Here is a 20,964-nt window from a genome sequence, read left to right on the forward strand (position 1 = left end):
AAGTGACTGACAACAAGATCTGTATAATGGATTTTGAAGAAATTCGTCAGGTTTTTATTTTGTAGACAATAAATCTGGATTTATAGCGTGATGGGATGACGGTACAATGATGTGTGTGGCATCACTGGAAAGCTCTGCTCCTGCACTTTCATGTGATATACGTGGCATTTCTGTGCGAGTCTGCATTCGCGAGTAATTCATCCAAGAGTATGTGTGTGCAGAGCTGTATGAAAGCTCTGTTATTCATCATTTTAGTGTAACTTTATCTTTTTTTTTCGCTATGAAAACATTGGACTACCAACAAGTGCTTGGTCTTGTCGGAAAGCTACAATTCCGCTGTTTCACGTGATATGCGTGGCGTCTCGCTATGACGCACGGTCGAAAATCAATCGAGAAGAACAGGTGTGAATTTGGACGCACAATGCGTCGTTCGGGCCCATAGGGTTAAAAATCCTTTTTAATGTTCAGCAGAGAGAATATTTTGTCATCAGGACAGTGGGTTAAACACCAGGGACCATATTCACCAACATTATGAGAACACTCTCAGAGAGCTCCTAACTTAGTATAAAATATTTTAGTGAGGAGTCCTAATTTAGGAGCGACTCTGAGCAAGGACAGGACAGAGACTTTTACCTTAGTGAGGAGGTGTAGTTGACCCCGTTGCTAGGTATGACACATTTTTTAAAAAGAAGTGACTGGTTGTCAAAGACACACCCTTTAGTGAGCCTACGAGGTGGGGACACCCAGGGGAAATTAAGTGAAGTGCTGACAGTGAAAGTGTTGTCATTGTTAGTGTGATCCTCTGCTGATGGAAAGTTGAGACAGACCCAAGTCATCACTGCTGCACGGTTGCATCTCTCCAGTTTTCCAAATATCTTATTGTTGTGATCATTTTATTTTTGGCATTATAGAGTTGTTGTGTTGTGCGGGAAATGTATCCCAAATCAGATCGACCACAAACATTATCTCTGCATGACCTAATCTGTAGCATCTCATTAACTCAGCGTTTGGAGAATATTTCTCCAACCTCTTTGTTTTTCCACCGTTTTCTCCCGTTTAAGAAACCCATAAACCTCTTTAAAGTCCTCCTGCCTCCTCCTAAGTTTTTCACCTTAGGAGCTCTCTTAAGGGCTGAGATGCTTTGTGAATAACTTCTATCTTTACAGAGTCTTAACTTTAAGGGGAAATTCTTACCATTCTAATGATTTTCTAAGAATTTTTTTACAAGGAGCAACTCTTTGGACTAGGACATTTGTGAATATGGCCCCCGGACATCCACGTAAGGCACACCACCACCCAGTGTCAGTCTTCCCACAGTCCGTCCTGACCCTGGCTCTGACCACTGACCTCCACGACCTTTGACCTCTGACTCGGGGTTGTGTTGATTGTTTACACTGAGGAGAGTTTGAGGGAACTGTCAGTGTGCTTTCACACACTGACAGAAAACTCTTAACACATCTTCTGAGATCATTTACTGCAGTAAAAGTTCTAATACCACCCTGTCGAAATACTCACCAGTAACAGTCCTAAAAATATGTATCAGCACAATGTACATAAAGTACCTAAAACAAAAGTATGTATGTTGCAGTAAAAAGTTTTCCTGGTGTATCTGAGGTCTATGTGTCATTTTACTGCTTTAGATGTTTAAGACTATGCACATTTTAACTCCTTTATATGCTGTTGGGTAGTTTAATCTACAGCAATGAATCATGGTAATTGTCTGACAAGTCTTACTTCCTGTTGCCAGTAGGTTGTGCAATCACTGTGATACCTATTTGCATGCTGATGCTTTCAGGCCTGGAGCTTTACAATAAAACAAGTCAGATTTGGGGAACATTAGACAAGGTACACAGAAGTTACAAAACTTCCTGTTTTGTGGCAAATAAGGCGTCGCCATGGCAATGTCCTTCAATGTAAACTCACAATCTAAACAGGTAAGCATCATCAAGTCTTTCGACTACCGTACATCATTTGTCCCACACAGCATTCAGCTCCTCAACAAGCTCTGATCGCAGGTCTGAAACTGGCACTTCTTTAACTTAATGTCCTTTATATATTTATATATTTCCACTCTGTTGTCTGGTTTTTTAAATCCCAAATTCATTAATTCATTCAGTCATTATTTGTAACTACTTATCCTGGTACAGGGTCGTCAGGGGACTGGAGCCGTTCCCAGCTGACACTGGGTGAGAGGCGGGGTTCACCCTGGACAGGTACCCAGAGTATCACAGGACTTTTATCCCAAATTATTTATTATAATCATTTACAGACTAAAATACACTTTAATTCCATGTGTCCACAGCAGCCTGCAACATGTGTGTGCGTGTGTGTGTGTGTGTGTGTGTGTGTGTGTGTACAGTACAGTATGTACCTTACAGTATTTACAGTGTGTATTATCAGGTGAAGACCACCACCTGCTGTCTGAACAGAAGAATGCAAATTTATTCTCGTGTTTCCAACATAAATTCTGTCGCTGTTTTCTGGTGTTAAACTTTATCTTTCTTATTTCAAGCACAAAAAATAGAGATTAAAATGTCTAAATATTGTAGAATTTGACAGCTTTTGAAATGAAGTATCTCATTACATTTGTCTGACAGCTTGAGCTACTTTATAAATAAAGATTTTTGGACACAAAACATGAAAATAAACAGCTGAATTTATTAGTCAGTTAATCTATTTACAGAAAATGTATTGGCAACTATTTTGAAGTACATTTTCCTGAGCATACTTCTGATTTTTTATTCAAGTAACAATGTCAATGAAGGACTTTTAATTGGGTTAGTACAGTCGTATTTTTACAGTGTAGTATTAGTAATTGAATACTTCCTCCACCACTGTTAGTAACTGCAGCTGTAGTGCAAACAGAGTGAGAAAAGAGAAGAGGAGCAGAGAGGAGTTACCTTACCTCAGAGGCTGCTTCTTTGCTCCTCCAGTCTTCACCTCCTCCTTCTTCTTCTTCTCCACCTCCTCTCCCGTCCCACCATCATCCACCTTTTTCTCCGACCTCTGCCCAGGATCAGACCCCAGATGAAGGCCGTACTCTTCACCAGGCTCAACGTTTAACTCCAAGTTCAGTCTGTCCTCAGCTTTAAACCTCCACTCCAGGTTTGGGATTTTAGAGGCCGTTAATCTTTCCACCATCTCAGATTCTGAGTCAGACTGTTGGGTTAATCTTTTATCCTCTGGTTTAGAAGTTTCGTTTAAATCTAGTGACATCTTTCCCTCAGTGTGAGACCAGGACAGAGACTCCAGCTTTGGGGTTTTGAAGGCGTGTGATTCCTCCTCTTCCTCTGCTTCTGATTTTAACTTTGGAGTTTCTTGTGTTTTAAGCTCTGTGATGCCGGCTGTGACTTCTCCTCTCTCCTCCTCACTGTCTCCTGTCTGCAGCTGCAAGTTGTTGAACTTGGGTGTTTGCGTCCTCTCGGCTCTCCGCTCCACCTGTGGTCGTTTTGGGGAGGCTTGGTTCTCCTCCTGCATTAGAAGCTCCTTCGAAACACCTCCTCTGTCCTCAGCTTTAGTTTCAGGTTTTACTCTAAACTGTCCAGACTTCTCAGGAGCAGATTCTGGGATCTTTGCATCCCCCTGCTTGTTGTGGGTCTCAGGTGCTGGTTTGGGTTTGCTGGTTGTCATGAAGGCAGGAGGCGTTACCGTAACAGCAGGACCGGAGCGAGCTGAGAGGACTCTGGTCTTCCTGATGGCGGGGCGTTGAGCAAGTCTGGTGTCTCTGTAGGAGGTGAAGGTGAGTTCTCGGTGTGGGACAATGCTGGGAGGAACAGAGGAGGTCAGCGCTGCAGAGGAAACCTCACAGCGGTTACCATGGAAACCCCGTCGACACACACAGCGGTTAGACTGCCGGCACAATGCGCCATTTTGGCAACGAGGAACACACCTGGCTACAGGAGGAGAGGAGACAAGGAGAAGAGTGAAGGAAAGAAGAGGAGAGGAGCAGTTATTCTAGTTTTGTGTTTTTCATTTGTTTTTATTTGTATTTCATTTTTCATTTTTGTTTTCAGTTCACTTTAGTCTCAGTTAGTTCCCAGAGGGTTTGTTTGTTTCAGAGGTGAGGAGGGTTGACAAAGAGAGGAGAGAGGAGAAGGCACAAGGAGAGGAGGGGAGGAGACAAGGAAAGTAGAGGGGAGAGGAACAGCTTATTTTTAGTTTAGGTTATTTTTAGTGAACTATAATAACCTTGGAGAGGAGGAGAGGGGGAGAGGAGACAAGAAGGAGGCAAGGAGAGAAGGGGAGAAGAGGAGACAAGAAAAAGAGAGTTAACAAGGAGAGGAAACAAAGGGGAGGGATGAGGAGAGGAGAGAAGGCAAAGAGACAAGGAGATGAAGACAGGAGACAAGGCAAAAAGACAAAGAGAGGAGAGAGGCCAAAGGAGGAGAGGAGACAAGGTGTGGTGAGGAGGAGGAGGAGGAGGAGGAGGAGGAGGAGGAGGAGGAGGAAGAGAGGAGACAAGGAGAGGTGAACAGAAGAGAAGAAGAGTCAAGGAGAGGAGAGAGGCCAAAGGAGGAAGGGAGAGAAGGAAAAGAGTTAACAAAAAGAGGAAAAAGGAGGAAGAGAGGAGAAAAGGAGACAACGAGAGGAGGAAAGGATAGAAGAGAGGGAGGAGACAAGGAGGGGTGACAGAGAGGCAAGGGGAGAGGACACAAGGTGTTGATGTTGAGTGACGACATAATTAGTTACTAAAAACCTGCACAGGACTTAAAAAACTGGACCTGACAGACTGTGTGTGTGTGTGTGTGTGTGTGTGTGTGTGTGTGTGTGTGTGTGTGTGTGTGTGTGTGTGTGCTTCCAGACTCCCAACCAGCTTCCTTCTATCAGAACAATGTGACCAAACAGTAAAGCTTTACTCTGTGGGCGCTGAGCCCAGTGGGACTTAGATGTGTGCATGTGTATGTGTATGTGTATGTATGTGTGTGTGTGTGTGTGTAAGCCTCCAGACAGAGAGCGTAAATCTGTTTCCATTCACGAGTTTCTACTCTCTGCAGGACATTCATAGCCGAGCTGTATAACCCTGAAAGAAACCACTTGGATCTGTATAAAAAACGAAGCATCTTTGAACAGTGTTTAGTTTCTGAAAAAAACACATCCTCATACGGGGACTATGGGTAATTTTTAACAGTCACGAGTATGTAATCAAGTATAAAACTGTTTATTTCAATGCCTGAAAATACAATAATAAAGTCTCAATGTCCTCAAATGAGTTCTTTCAAGATAACTTAGCTTGTTTCTACTACTTAAATTGGTCAACTTTGTACGCCATGTTAAATACTTGATATACGACTTTCATTGCCCAATAATCCGAGGTCTCTGTTGTCATATTTTGTGTGTCATAATGTTTCACACTGGTTCAATGGGAGACAGGTCTGGACTGCAGCCAGGTCAGTCTAATACCTGCACTCTTTTGCCATGGGCAAATCTGGATGGTTCCTTTCCACTTTAGCCAAGAGGACACGACATCTATGATGGACTCGTCAGATCACGGCACACTTTTCCACTCTGTGTCAAGGGTGTCACACGAGCTCGGGCCCTGAGACGTCTGCTGTGTTTCTAGATGTTGTTGATGTCTGGCTTTCACTTTGCATGGTAAAGTCTTAACTTGCATTTGTAGATGCAGCGATGAATTGCCTTTGACAGTGGTTTCCAAAGTGTTCCTCAGCCCATGCAGTAATATCCTTTATACAGTCATGCTGGTTTTTAAGGCAGCGCTGCCTGAAACGTCAGTGGTCGCTGCCATTTAAAGTTGCTTTTCAGCCTTGCACCTTAAGACCTAAAACCATTTCAGAACGTTGCAGAGAGAAGTTGCAGCAGTGTGAACTGGCTGGTCTGAACTCCACTCAAGCCGGCTGATGATCACCTGCAACTCAGCTATTGAAACTGGCAGCAGCTGGTTTTAGAACGTAAAGCACTTCACCTGTTTCATTAGCCGATTGACTTCTAGTGAAGTCCGCAAGTCAAAATGACCACAGACGGCGTGTTCGCTTGCTGCGGCAGGTGCTCCATCCCCGCTGAGCCCTGCTGGTTGCTGCTGCTCGCTGTATGTGCTTATCTAGTGCCTGATCTAGCTGCATTGGTGTGAACCAGCAGGTTTTTACGACGTTGCAGAATGGTGCATTGCAAGTACTTGCCTGTTTCAACTCGTCTCGTCGTGAATCTTGGGTCTGAAATGGGCTTAAGATGCAGATATTTCTGAGTATACTCTGAATCCTTTGATGATATTATGGATTGTAGATGTCACATCCTTAAATTCTTTTCAACAGTTTGTTGAGAAACGTTGTTCTAAAACTGTTGGACTTTTTGTCCACACTATTTCTCACAGAGTGACCATACCTGCTTGTGAACAACTGAACCTTTCAAGGGTGCCCCTTTATACCTATTAATGACACGATCGTTTGTTACCAGTCAACCTCTTTACCTGTGAAATGTTCAAAACTGGTGTTTTTTGAGTCATGCCTGCAACATGTTCCAAAAAGTTGGAACATGTTGCAGGCATGACATTCAGAGTAAGTGTATATTTTGCAAAAAACAATAAAGTTCATCAGTTTGAACATTAAACAAAACCAAATGGAATAAGTCACATCCTCTCGGTCATACTCAATAACCAGCCTGCAGAAAATGTAGAACAATTTATGTTTTTGGGCACAATTATTGATCAGACATTAACATTTAATAGAAACTTAAAACTAATAGAAACATACAGAAGCCTGGTTAAAAGCATTTTATAATTTAACATTACAGCATGGTGCGGCAACCTGAGTGCACGGAGCAAAAACAAGCTCTCTAAGACTGTCAGCAATGCAGGGAAGGTGATTGGCACGTCACAGGAACAACTCAGCAATATATCTGATAAAGCTGTACGCAGGAAGGCCAAACATATAATAACAGATACCACACATCAATTACACTCACAGTTGGAGCTGTTCCCATGTGGGCATCAATTTAGGGTCCCAAGAACTTCACTATTGTATCATATCATTAAATTGTACATATTTAATGGTGTATTGTGTTGTGTGTTGGAAAAAGTGGTCAAGTTGTGCTGTAAGATCACTGGTGTTACTTTGAATAACGTCCAGCATCTGTATGAAGCGAGGGTCACCTGTTAAGCTTAGCCACTTGTCTCAGACTCTCAACATCCCCTTCGTGTTTGTGTTTCTATTAGGGCGGAGGTTTTGCCTCCCTAAATGCAGCACAAAGCGTTACAGATCATCTTCGTCCTGTTGTACTGTTGCTTATTTTAACAAGCACGGACCCTTTATGTCCATGATTTATCCCTGACAGTGTGTGATACTGGACACTTGTGTTATGTCTGTTTTGTTGGACTCATAACTACTGTCTATATCTCAAATTGCCCCTCTGGGACTATAAAGTTTCACCTTACTTTACCTTTAAATACTTTAACTACATTTTCCTGATACATACTTTTACTGGAGGAACATTTTCAACACAGGACTTTGACTCTAACAGAGCAGCATTAGAACTTTTACTGCAGTAAAGGATGTGAGCACTTCCTCCACCACCAGAGAAAACACAAAGGCGGCACAGTAATATTTTATTAACTGCTCACTGGGTCCTGAAATAAACAGAAACAGATCTGACTTGTGTGTGCTTCACTGTCAGCTCTCCATGTGGAATATATAAACTTTAGATCCAGTGTGGTAACCATAAAGTACAGAATCACTGTAAATCCCTTAAGCAGCATTGATCCGGTCATAAATCCCGCTCTGCGTGTGGACTCTGGAGTCCACCTTTGAACCATGAACATGTGACGCAGCATCAGTCTGCTGTGTATAAAGTCACATCTGTAGTGACTCAGCAGCTTCACACTCAGGATGGATGTGACAGCGCTCGACTAACCTGCTCCATGTTGGAGGTTTGAAGTTCTTACAGCAACAGTACTACAAAATGTGATGTACATGGGCAGAGCCACATTTTTAATATTTCTCAAGTTGTTATATGGACATTTTAAGTGTTTTATATCAGACTTGTGCAACAACGAAGAGTCATAAGAAAACTATGTCTTGAATTTTCATCGACTAACACGTTTGGAATTTTCGTCAACTAAAACTAGACTAAAATTATGAAGGATAAAAATGACTAAAATGTGATTAAAACTCATAAGCTAAGACTAATTCTAAAATAGCTGTCAAAATTAACACTGAACAGAAGCAGACTATACAAACAACTATAGCCAGCAATATCAGCGATTTTTAGCATATGAGAGTTTTTTAGCTATTCTGTATATTGTGGTAATGAGAATTACCTCACAAACTCAAATCAAACATTTCCTGGAATAACTGGAATAATAAAAATGCGTGACTCACATCCATGATTGAAACTCGGATCATGACACAAAACTCAGATCATGACATATGGATTGTCCAAGTGGTGTAGCCGTAGGTAGCTGTCCAAGATGGCTGACCTTTTCGCCCACACACATCTCACATCGACGCATGACTAACATCATGTATTGACGCACCCCACCATCACAACTGTATGGCAACACAGTCCAAAGCTCTCTGATTGGATGATCTTACAGCAGTGCACTCTGGGACTCGTAGTTGCCTTCTCTCCTTCACTTGTTAAGGAAACAGTCTTTGACTTTTTGTTCAATAAAAGTAGAATTTAAATGTGTGATTTAAACAGAATGACTAAACTGTTTCACTGTTTATAAAATAATTTAAAAAATAAATAAAATTAAATGACATGCAATTTATACATAATCAGCTGACACACGTGACCTATCCAGCCTTTTGTGATGCTTTTATATTCTATTCAGAAAGTAAAAGAACTTCAAACTAAAAGAAATCTGATGTTTCTGAGGTTCAGGTGAGTTTTTACTGAGGAGCGACAGCAGTTTCCTGTTAGAGGAACTTTGATATCTGCAGCTGCTCTGCTGTTTCACTACAACATGACTGCTGCAACTGAACACAGATGAAAGATTAAAAAAAAATATAGATGTGGTGAAAATGTGTTTGAATAAATCATACTTTGATTAAATCTGTTGGACAAAACAGAGTTATTGTCATCACAGTGTTTGTTTTCTTTACATTATATTAGTTTGAGAAGAAAAACGTAAATTCACCAGACTTTCAAATAATGACCAGTGGTGGAGGTGGACGTACTCAGATCTCAGATAACTAAGTAAAATACTATTACCACAGTGTAGAGATACTCTGTTACAATTAAAGGTCCTACATTCAAGTTACATGGCCACACTGCATACCAGCCAATCATAAGCCTTTGTAGCGCTGTACCTTCATGTCTCAGGAGCCATTGTGAGTCCCGAGCAGTGAGCCTGAGGTTTGATTCAGAGTGGGACAACAAATGGTGACAGCAGTCTGTACTCACGTTTGGTGCATCGTCTGGTTCTGGGTGACAAAGTCCAGCCGACACAACACCGACCACCACAGACATGAGGACTGCAGACAGACAGACAGAGAGTGAGTTATAATTTTCATTCTCTATTTAGTTTTTCTGGTCTTATATCGTTAATAATTTGGCATGTTCATTATTATAACCGTCACCAAGAAAATTAAAAAATAAAAACATATAATTTTTCCCTAAATTAGTGAACAGACTGTCCAATAGTTAACATAACAAATTAAGTCTTTTATGTTCCAGATAACAGTGAAAATAAGTTTCCATTTTATGTCACAAATTATGTTTTAGTGAAAATGCATGTGTTTGTGAAGTACTGAGCATACGACTGGAAAAATTAGACTTGGATTATACTGCACAAGTTGTATGAGAGGTTATAAATGGATGTTCGGACCCTGTTTACTTTGATTTATCAAGAATTTTTTCCATTTTTTGAATTCTCTGCTCACCATGGAGTAGGGATGGGTACCGAGTTCGGTACTTTTATTGGTACCAACCGAATTCGGCCGGTAATCCCGAGTATCGATTCACGTAAAATCAAACAGTACCACATTTCGGTACCTGAACGCATCCTAGGGACTTCGAGAGTGGAGGAGTTACGTTTTCACTGCCTATCGTGAACGCAGCATTGTACGCATGAGAGCGTGATCACATCAGTGGCAGCTATCAACAAAGCAGCATGGCTGAGAGAAAGAGGTTGAAGGTGTGGCTCCATATCTCAAAGTTTGATGCAGACTACGCTCGCTGCAATATTTGCGACGCAAGGCCAGCTACGGAAATACCTCAAACCTGAGGAAGCACCTGGTCAAGCACAAGGTGTTTTTAAAGGCTAACGACTGCACAGTATTTGATAGCCTGAAAGTTAAGGCTACTTCTCCCGGCGTTAGCACACCTGCAGCTAGCAGCTCGTTGTCATCTGCAGCCAGCATCGGGGCAGAAGAAGTGGGATTAACATGCGACGATGACGACGGTGATTAAGCGGGGCATCAGCTACATCAGTTCCAGGTAATTAATAAGCTTAGTGTTTAAGATGATTGGGCTTTGTTCTGGTCATTCTAACGTTAGCTTCGCATTTTAACTTGCCTTAGTTATCATTATCAGCTCGGTTCCTCGTATTCTCTAACTTTAACGTTACACTCCCCCACACACATTTTTCCCAGAGGGGAAAGAGGAGGAATAGGAGGTAGTAGGAGTGGGTTTATTTTGTGCAATAAAAAGAACTGCTGCATAGTCAATTATATAGGCTACCTTTTCATATTATGTTACAAACAGCGTTAGATGTCGTTTTATCCTGTTTGATATTGAGAAATAAATGTTAGTTTTGACAAAAAAAAAATTCTAAATGAAATATCCTTTATTACCACACATACATGCAAAAGAAGTACCGAAAACAGGTACCATTGCGTACCGGTACTGATTCCCAGGTACCGGGTATCGGTACCGTATCGGTTCAAATGTGACAGGTACCCATCCCTACCATGGAGGCATGTGAGAAAAACAAAGTTTTCTTCATGAATTCACCGTAACACGAGATGAGTAACTGATATACAAATGATCATTTTTCATTTTCAACCTATAGCCCCTCTTACAGTGCCTGTTGAAGGCGGGAATATTGCTATATTCTGTCACTTCATCATTCTGTACGCAAGGCATGATCCCGTAATGGAGGGACAGAGTTGTCTCACCTCTGAGCCGGGAACAGACGTAGTAACAGCAGCAAATCCACGTCTGTATACATGTGTCAGTCAGCAGGACGGGTGTGACATTTGACGATGTGTTATGTACGTGACCCACTATGGGAGATTTAAAAAGCAGCTGCTAGCAGTTAGCAGCTAACTCAAATAAGAAGAATAGCGGTCAAAAATGCCTGCAAAGTGGGAAAACAATGAGGTCCAGGAGCTCCTTACCCTCCGAGCAGAGGACAAGATCAGCCGCCATATAACAGGGACAGGAAATGATAGTTTATCGACATGTCAGGTCACTGTTATTGTTTATAAAGTGCTGCTGACGTGTGTTTTCAATGTCACACTAGAGGCCGATGCTGTTGTGTTACATGTCACACCTGTCACGCATCTTTTGATTCCGCAGTGGAATGTTGGCATGATAACTCAGCCGTTTGCTTGTGTAAAAATGCAAAGGCAGCATGAAGAAGGGACTCTATGTGTAAAAAGTGCTTCTCTTCATGGTACCCTGGAAATAAACATCCACACTCTTAACCAACTGCATACTGACTCAGCATATGATGGACTTTAAAATGTGTTGTTTTATACAGAGCTTGCAGGCACAGAGGAATCAGTGCTTTCCCAGAGTCCTCATGCCATCTAGAAAACCTTCCAGAAAAGCACCAGCAGCCTGTGGCTGTTTCGGACGGTTATTCTGCAGTAAAACACTTTTAACAAGTGGATTTTTTTTTTTCGGCCATCTGGTGGAGATTTGGAGCTTGTGCTCTCTGTGAAGTTATCGATGGATTTAAAGTTCCTGTCATCTGCTCCTCTCACATCGAGACCAACTGAAGTCTGTTTCCACTTATTAAACAGCTGCTTTTCTCTGAGTGTTGTGTTTTTATTAAAAATGTGTGTTTGACCTTCTGGGAAAAGCAGTTAATTAGCAGATCAACACTGGGTCGGACTACCTCCCACACCCCCACCTTCATCAAAGTGACTTCACAGCTGTGTGTAACAGGAAGTGTGTGTGTGTGCTTGTTTGAGTTTCACCTCATTTATAAACATGAGGCTGATCAATTAACTTTATTTATAATGTTAGAACGCAAAATGTTGCCAGGAGGGAGACACAACTACATCTTTAATGCATTTACACTGTTTTAAAAAAGAAAATCTGACAGATTCATCCGGAGACTAAGTGTTTACACATGTTGAAAGTAAAACCTAATGACAGATTTTAAAAAAGACCCAACGAGCAGAATCCAAACCGATTACGCAGTATTAAAACGGGAGCAGAGGATGGAGAGCACTGAGAGAAGGGTGTGTTTTTTAAATGCAGTGTGGACTCAGCTTCTCTGCAGAGGATTTAATCATTACTCACAGTGTACTGGGTGTATTGTAGTAGCAGAGGAGGCCCCACTTCACTCACTGACACACCAAGACCCGTGTGTGTGTGTGCAGATGAGTGTGTCAAAACAGAGTTTTAGCATTAACACACACACACATACACACAGTATTAAACCTGTATACACACAGACAGTCTGGTCAGAGTCCCAGTCTGTGAAATCACTCCCTATTTAATATAAAGAGCATCAACATCAACCCGCCGCCATCTGAGTGTCTGAATCTTGTGTCCGTAAATTTATATTTTTTTATACACCATATATGTTCATGTTTGACCCCTGATTTGCTCATTAGTTTTAGGCAAATTTCAGACAAAACCTAAATGATATTTTTGTGAAATTTAAGTTATATTTTGTCTTTTAATTTTCACGTCTTCAAATGCTTTCTGAGGCTACAGCTGTCTTTGCTCCGCCAGTCGCCAGAGGAAAATGTTCTGCAAACTACAAATACGTTACACGTTACATCATTTCTTTAGTGACATAGTGGCACGAAAAGCGGTTGTTTTTTACCGAGACGTGGCTGCATTTCCTGCCAGGATAGTGTCATGAAAAGGGGTTGTTCATTACCAAGACATTGCTGTTTCCTTCTGGGATAGTGGCACCAAGAGTATTTTTTGTTTTTGTCTTGTTTTTTCCTTCAGGGTGGATTTTCATTTCCAGACTGTTACTAATGTGATGCTGCCACTTTAAAGAATACTCAGACGATTTGGGAGTTATGCCCTTTCTCTATCATTTTCATATTGAGACAACATGATCGATATCTTTTTTGTGTCTGTACGTCCAGTGGCTGGGTCTCAGCGGTTAGCATTGCGGCTTAGCTTAGCGAATACAATTGAAGTCTATAGGGGGTCAGTAGCCTACTCGGTAAAAGTTAACAAATAAACGTTACAGAAACCCTGAAGCTGGCATTTCTGCACGTGCACTTAAAATAAACATGTTTAAACATTAATTCTAAAAACGAGAGTCCTTTTTAGTCATTTTAGAAGAAGTTTGATACACGGAAGTATAGTGTGTTTACGCCCTGCGCTGTGATCCGCTGAGGGATACACCGGTGAGCAGGCACAGGCACAGACGTAGCCTGTAAACAAAATTCAGCTGTTTATTTAGCCTAGCGATATCTCCAGACTATAGTAGCTGCAATGGACGACTTTGAACGCGATTTTGAAGACTTTCTTGTAGCGGACACAGACCCAGAGCCATACCTGTTTGAGCCGGAGTATACAAATGAGGAACTCCAGGTGTTGGATGCTGAGTGGGCGAGAAGAGAGGCTGAATCCTCCGAGGCAGCAGAACAGCAAGGGGCCGAGGGGAGACTCGTTGGAGACGCTAGAGATATATCATTAGGAAGAAAACTGCCGCAGAGAGTGCATCACAAGGAGTGAAAACTTTGCAGCAATCACTAATCCTGGCGTGATTGAAAGATTTTTTCATGTTCCTAACTGGTAAAAACGCCCCTGGCCTGCAGGAGCTGATGGACAGCTTTCAGTCGAGTCAGTAATATCGCTTTATAATGCACATTTACAGTGCCTTTTCATCTAGCCTGTAGGTTTGCCTTGAATGTTTTTGCAAGTTGCAATAATATATTTTTGAGGCATGATCGTCTGTGTCGTCTCTTTGTTTGCTTTTACCGAGTGACCTAGTGTACCTGTCCCAGAGCCAGCTGCAGCTGTTGCTCACCGGTGTATCCCTTCACGCAGGGCGTAAACACACTATAGTTCCGTGTATCAAACTTCTTCTAAAATGAATAAAAAGGACTCTCGTTTTTCGAATTAATGTTTAAACATGTTTATTTTAAATGCACGTGCAGAAATGCCAGCTTCAGGGTTCCTGTAAAGTTTATTTGTTAACTTTTACCGAGTAGGCTACTGACCCCTATAGACTTCAATTGTATTCGCTAAGCTAAGCTGCAACGCTAACCGCTGAGACCCAGACAGACACAGACAGAAAAAAGATATCGATCATGTTGTCTCAATATGAAAATGATACAGAAGGGCATAACTCCCAAATCGTCTGAGTATTCCTTTAATAACACCTACATACATACATACATATATACATACACATACATACATACATACATACATGTTGATGACTATTTTCAGTTCAGTTCAGTCTCTGCAGATCCAAACCTAAATTAACGCCCAAGACCTTTAGGGAGTGGTGAAGGAAAGTTTCAAGTTTCAATTTAGAGAGGGTTAATGTCCCTTTGCACCAAAAACAAACAAACAAACAAACATGCAAAAAAACAAGCTGAGATCATTAGAAATACTGTATATTAAAAGTTGGTTTTAGCAGCGGGCAAAGATGTTGCCAGTAAAACACCTCTGAGGTCATGAAAAACCTATTAAAAGATGCAAAAAGCTGCTGGAGGTCTTTCCTTGTCTAGTTTTTGAGTGCTTTTGTCAGTTTCTCAGTGAACAGTGGTTAAAGCACACACAATCAGTGGTTTGCTCCTTTGAATGAAGGCGGTCACTTCAGATCAGGTTTGAACGAGTTCACAGATGCTCTCTTGTTCTGCTCACTGAAAGTCACTGTGAGGAAGAAACCTTGCGTCAGCAGAAAGTTCTCAAAAAACAGCGTGTCGTCTGTGTTCTGCTCAACAACACCTTCAACTTCAAATAAAAAGTCTGCCTTCCTTTTTCCTGTGAGAACACTGACCGCTCTGTTGGCTCTCACTTTTCATCTTCACAGATGAAAACAGAAGCTCACACTTAAGATGCTTTATGACAGATCAAAACTCTGTCTGTTCTGTTTAAAACTGTGAAAATAAAAACAGCCGTCTGTGGCAACAGGTCGCTGAAAAACAGCCACGTTTGGGGCCTAAGAAGCTGCAGGAAATCCAACATTCCCTCCAGTCAGCTCATACACTTCGTCACTTGAAACATTACATTAGACCAGACCGGTACAATCGTGTAGTTTGCAAAATGTCAAGGCCATGCCCCCATCAGGGGAACTGAAAACCAAAGATCATATAGATTTCAATGCAATTGATGTGTCTGTCTTATAATTTGACAAGCTGTATGCATTTTTTCTCTTGTTAATCAACCATTTGTTCTATTGACGTGCCTGATAATTGTTTTGCGACCTTGCCTGAACCTGAGCGTATGCATTACATACAATAAATAGAAGGTAATCGCCATCGTGTCCCTTTAGGCTTTCCCTGTCCAAGTTGATCAGTGACCCAAAAGGGGACACAGCCTTGGCGATAGCCCAATGCCAGTCTTGTCTATGTGTATCACTTGATACTAGTGATGTTTTAACAATAACGCAGCACAGCACTAGATTTTAAATTAGTGGTACTGGGAATATATTTAATGAAGCGTCCGACATGTTTTGGGATTTTTATGAATATATTTTTAACAATCTAAAACAGCGTTTACTGTAAACTTTTCCAAACCATTTCCAGGCCTGGAAAACAGTTTTTCTAACTTCATAACTTTTCCAGGAATTTCATAACCGTGGGAACCCTGCATATACCTCCTCCAACACTGCCAACCTGTAAGATATGGCTTTGTGACTTTTCCTATAAAAGTGATTCTGGTGCTTATTCAGACCGACATGTTAGATAGTCTTCAGATTAATGTGAAGGGGTGCTGAGGTCAGGACGTCTATAAACTTTCAGCATATCTGAAAGAGTCCCCTGAGCACAGCCGGTCCTCACAGTGACACTAAAAACAAGTCAACAGTCCAACAGGACTTTGAAGTCAGGGAGGACTCTTTCCTCTTTTCACACACCCATACAAACCTCTTTAAATCTGCTGTTTACACACACACACACACACACACACACACACACACACACTTATAGTTTATAAGCCCAGTCAGTCAGTTCACAGGGTTTAGGATTAGTGCGTGTGTGTGTGTTGACTTTGCATCCATCACTTGACTGTCAGTCAGACTTGCACTTGACGCTGCTTACACACACATACGCACACACGCACACACACACACACACACACACACGCACAGAATTTCACACATTCCTGAGGTGTCTGCAGTCTGACACACCTGACAGATGCTGATTGGTCGGATGCTTTCACACACAGGTACAAAAACAGCTGGAAGGTAAAATTTCTCTTCAGGTGAACTTGGTAATGACTGTAATATCTCAACAACAACTGGACGGATTTAACTTATTTCAGACGTTCATGTTCTCCAGAGGTTGAGTGATACTGACTTAAATTAAAAATGTAATAAAAACATCGATATAACAAGGCTATAACATGATGAAGACTTTTCTTTTCTTGGTTAGTAGCAGAGAACAGCCGAATGACTGTAGAGAACTTTAACAGTCAGAGAGCAAGAAAACGCAGCTGATTCCAGTGTATCGATACTGCAGAAAATGAGTATTGAAACCATTTCAAATATTCAGAATCGATATGTATTGATATGTCAATCTTTCTGATCAGACTGGGGGCAATGGCCAATATTTTGGTAGATCAAGGGTCTCATGTAGACATTGTATACACACAAAACGAGGCCCGAAACAGGTGTACACCACGTCCCATACAAAAGCTGTGATCTATAAAAACAGACATAATAGGAGAAATTTTGACCCATTTTGGAGACGGGACATTGGGAAAACAGATGGTGTGGTGGAAGCCTGATTGTTCAAATATGGCGCACATCATTTTTGGCTTTTGTTCATACATACATTTTTAGTATAGATCCTGCACATTGTTTTATGAATGAGACCCCTGGTGTAGCCAGCAGATATTCCAGCCAAGACTTCCTCTTCCGTACGCCGCTCATTTCGGCTAATTTTTTTTTTTTTTTAAAAACAACAAATATCTGCATACGAATGCAGATACATTTTAATATAAAGATCGTCGTTTTTATTTCTGGCGACTGCATGTAGACTTCAAAAATCATAAATGTGGTGTTCATGAGTGAAGATTATCTTGCTTAACAAAACATGTAAGTATCATAAACATTGATTTGCCACAGAGCTTATTTTCCGCAATAATCCAAAATCCATTGGAAAACCCCATCAGCTTTTTGACAAGGGAACCAGTGCAATGCTAACTTCTGCATCGGACCACAGAAAACACACTTGAATTTGTCCGAAACAGAGCGAGCATTCGTAAGAAACAAAGCGTCATGTGACCATACCTATAATGCAGCCTCACAGCTGCTAACATATATCTGGTTACATGAAGTGGATTTAGACTGGGATCAGTTTTCACCAGTGACAACCTGCATTGGCACCACTGAACAACTGCAGACATACAGCAGATGTTAACGACGGTCGTAACAGTCCATCAATCTGGATCAATTTATCAGTTCAATGATCAACAATCCAGTATCATCGATGCAAAGTGAAAACATCGATTCATATCGTCATCTTTAGATTACGCCTTTATTTTGAAATTCTGCATCAAACAGCAGCAGGCAGATGGCAAACAACCAAGAAACAAACGATGAGGATAGCGTTATTTACTCGGGAATAAATACGTCAACAGACAAAGCACTGTGTAAACAGTGTCGGTAAGGGGGCGATCACACCTACAAGGAGCGCTAGAAACGAGACGCCAGTAAAACAAATGATTCCCTATGATATGGCGCGTCTGACTGGTTTTCAAGCATTTTTTATGACGAGCGTTTTTCTGGCGTCTTTTTAGACGCGCATTCTTTTTCTGGTGTCTTTTTAGACGCGCGTTTGTAGACGCTGAGAATTGAAATAATCTCAACTTTTGGGCGTCAGGCGCCAGTAGTACCATTTCGTCATTGTCGTACTTGGCCCAGGCAGCCAATCAAATCCATGGAATCAAGCAAGAGGCTGGCTTTGCTATCACGTCAACTTCATTCATGTTTTGTTGTTGAGAGTAGGTGAGGTAAATTGTGTAAACACAATGGCAATGCAGTGCAATGACGAACGGTTCATCCTGACTGTTTATAATTACGAGGAGCTATACAATCCCTCAATACCTCAGTATAGCAATAAGCACCGGAGAGCACACGCTTGGAGCTGTGTGAGCAGCCAAGTGAATTTGTCGGGTGAGTACAATGTCATTAAACGTTACTACGACGATAAACATGCTAACATTAGCTAGCTAGGTTAGCTAGCTAGATGGCTAACCCCCGCTCTACAGGTGCTCCTCGTAAGGAGCGCTCATTGAAAGGGCGTTTCAGTCATTTCAAGCGTCTTTGAAGCGTCGGCGTTTCTAGCGCTCCTTGTAGGTGTGATCGCCCCCTAAGACATAAAACTTTTTTTTTTTTTTAAGATATTTTTGGGGGCATTTTTTTAGCCTTTAATTGATAGGACAGACAAGTGTGAAGGGGGGAGAGAGAGAGGGAGTAACATGCAGCAAAGGCTGCTGCGGCAACAGCCTTGTACATGGGGCGCCTGCTCTACCACTAAGCCACCGACGCCCCCTAAGACATAAAACATGACATACCTGCCTGGTCGAGTATCTCGCTCCACTATGTTCTCAGTACAGCAACATTAGCTACTCTGTTTTAACAATGTTTGGCAGAAAAAATGTGCATGCATGCTGAAATTCAACAAGATGTTCTGTTGAGAGATGCAGTGACTTAAACCAAAGGTAAGTAAGAAAAATAATAACAATATGTATAATTCATTAACGTACGAGTAGAGGAAAAAGTCCACTAGCTGCTAGGCTAATTCATGTGATGTGAACATGCTGAAGCTGTTGTTTTTATTTTTTATGGCCAAAAATAAAAAAGAAAGGGGTGGCAGCTTCTTTTGTAACAGACTGTGTTACATGGGCAGATAATATCGTCTCATATCAATCACAGGCCCCTGAATCAAATTGAACGGAAATCGTATCGTGACAGACTTTGTTATATCGGCAAATATCGTATCGTTGTCCAAAGTATCGTGATTAAACCAGTGATTTACACCTCTAATGTTTACGTGTTATGATATCTGTCTGTCTATCCATCTATGTTTTCAGGTGCATTGACCATCACCTGATTGTATATAGTAAATGATTTAATGGTTAACTGGGAAAAAAGTTGTATTTTTTACAGTAATTTAGCAGTTACATAAGAACTTCTTGACATATTGCTGCACAGGAAAAATATAAAACTTTTATCTTATCTTAAATATTATTATGTATATTACATGCAGTCTGTAAGAAGTGCTGCAGACACTAAATCATAAATAGATGACCTGATTGATGGTTTTGTTTGTTTTTACGTCTTTAACTATAAAAACAAAACTCAGTGAGGTCCTTCTTCTCCAAACTTGACATGAGTGTGTTCAGCAGGTTTTGGACCATTTAACAAAAAGTCTGTGTGAATATTATGGCACACATACAAACACTGATTGCAACCAGGGTTCAGGGTGTTAGATGTATGTGCTGCTCACCCGTTCAAGGGTGCCCTCCTGCCGCCGAGCTTCTCCCCGGATCCCCTCACCGCCGCCGGCTGCAGCAGGGTCGGTGTACCGGTGCTCTGCCTCCTCCTCCCTCCGGACTGCACGCCTCCCTCCTGCCGCTCAGGAGGATGCTGAGCTGCGGTGTGAAGAGTTAAAATCCAAACGCACCAGAGAGAAACCCGCATGTTTACAGAGCTGATGATGATCAATATCTTACTGATAATCAATCACAACACTGACTGATGCATCGCGTGTATTTGCAGTTCACTGAAAGTGTCGGATCTGTGACTGATTGAAAGTTTGACGCCACTCACACACACTTGTCCGGCCTCTGGCTTTATTGTCCTGTCAACCAATAGGAGCAGAGAACAGCTGCTTCCCTGCCCCTATTGGCTGACACCAGAGGAGCCTCTGAGTAGCCAATAAGAGCCCAGGAGGAAGGAAAGGAAACAAGGAGGGAAGTGAAGATTTTATTTTAACAGCGTTCATAGTCACACTGATGATAATTTAACATCTTGTTGTCTGAGTGGTGAATTTAGTCCAAACTCTATTTTTAACCTTATTATTATTTTCACTAAATGGCGGAGGAAATAAACAGAAGTATTCCATGACATGTAAAAGGCCTAAATTCAAAATGTAACCCAGGTAAAAGTACAGAAGTGTGGAAATACTCTGTTACATGTTAAAGCCCTGCATTTCAATTCTTACTTGAGTAGAAGTACAAACATACTAGCATCAAAATACATTTAAAGTACCAAAATGAAAAGTACGCCCTGTGCAGAATGGCCCATTTCAGATCAGTTTTTATTATATTATTGGATTATAAATATTGATGCATTTAATGTGGTCATCACCTCATCCCATTTTAGGATTGCCGCACCTTATACAGCTATGGTCATGAATATTTTCGTAATTTTGCAATGTGTATTTTTTGAGAATGCAATTTAACAATAAGGATTTAAGCATTTATTCTTAATTATTTACTTATAGGGGTATGTGTATGATGGTCTCAGTGCAGTTTTTAATTTTTACTTCTTTATTCTCTATCTCTGTGTATAACATTGTAGGTTATCACACAAACTGGTGTTTGGTATTTATGCCTTTCTACTGAACATGGGTAATGTGACTGATTGCAAACTCTCAGCCACTTCTTATGAGGGTTTCTCTTCATTAC

General features: G+C 41.3%; 1 protein-coding gene across 1 annotated transcript in view; it reads right to left on the minus strand.

Moving 5' to 3' along the window:
• Positions 1–20,075, minus strand: part of LOC126402854 (latent-transforming growth factor beta-binding protein 2) — a 74,532-nt gene extending 54,457 nt beyond the window's left edge. The window contains exons 1-3 of the mRNA XM_050065176.1: positions 19,782–20,075; positions 9,355–9,425; positions 2,906–3,893 (exon numbers count right to left, since the gene is read on the minus strand). Of these exons, the coding sequence (XP_049921133.1) occupies positions 2,906–3,893; positions 9,355–9,425; positions 19,782–19,975 (1,253 nt within the window). The 5' untranslated portion in view covers positions 19,976–20,075. The remainder of the gene's footprint in view (positions 1–2,905; positions 3,894–9,354; positions 9,426–19,781) is intronic.
• Between the last annotated feature and the right edge of the window lie 889 nt (positions 20,076–20,964).

This window comes from Epinephelus moara, chromosome 2 (genome assembly GCF_006386435.1).
Source record: "Epinephelus moara isolate mb chromosome 2, YSFRI_EMoa_1.0, whole genome shotgun sequence".
NCBI classification, from domain to species: Eukaryota; Metazoa; Chordata; class Actinopteri; order Perciformes; family Serranidae; genus Epinephelus; species Epinephelus moara.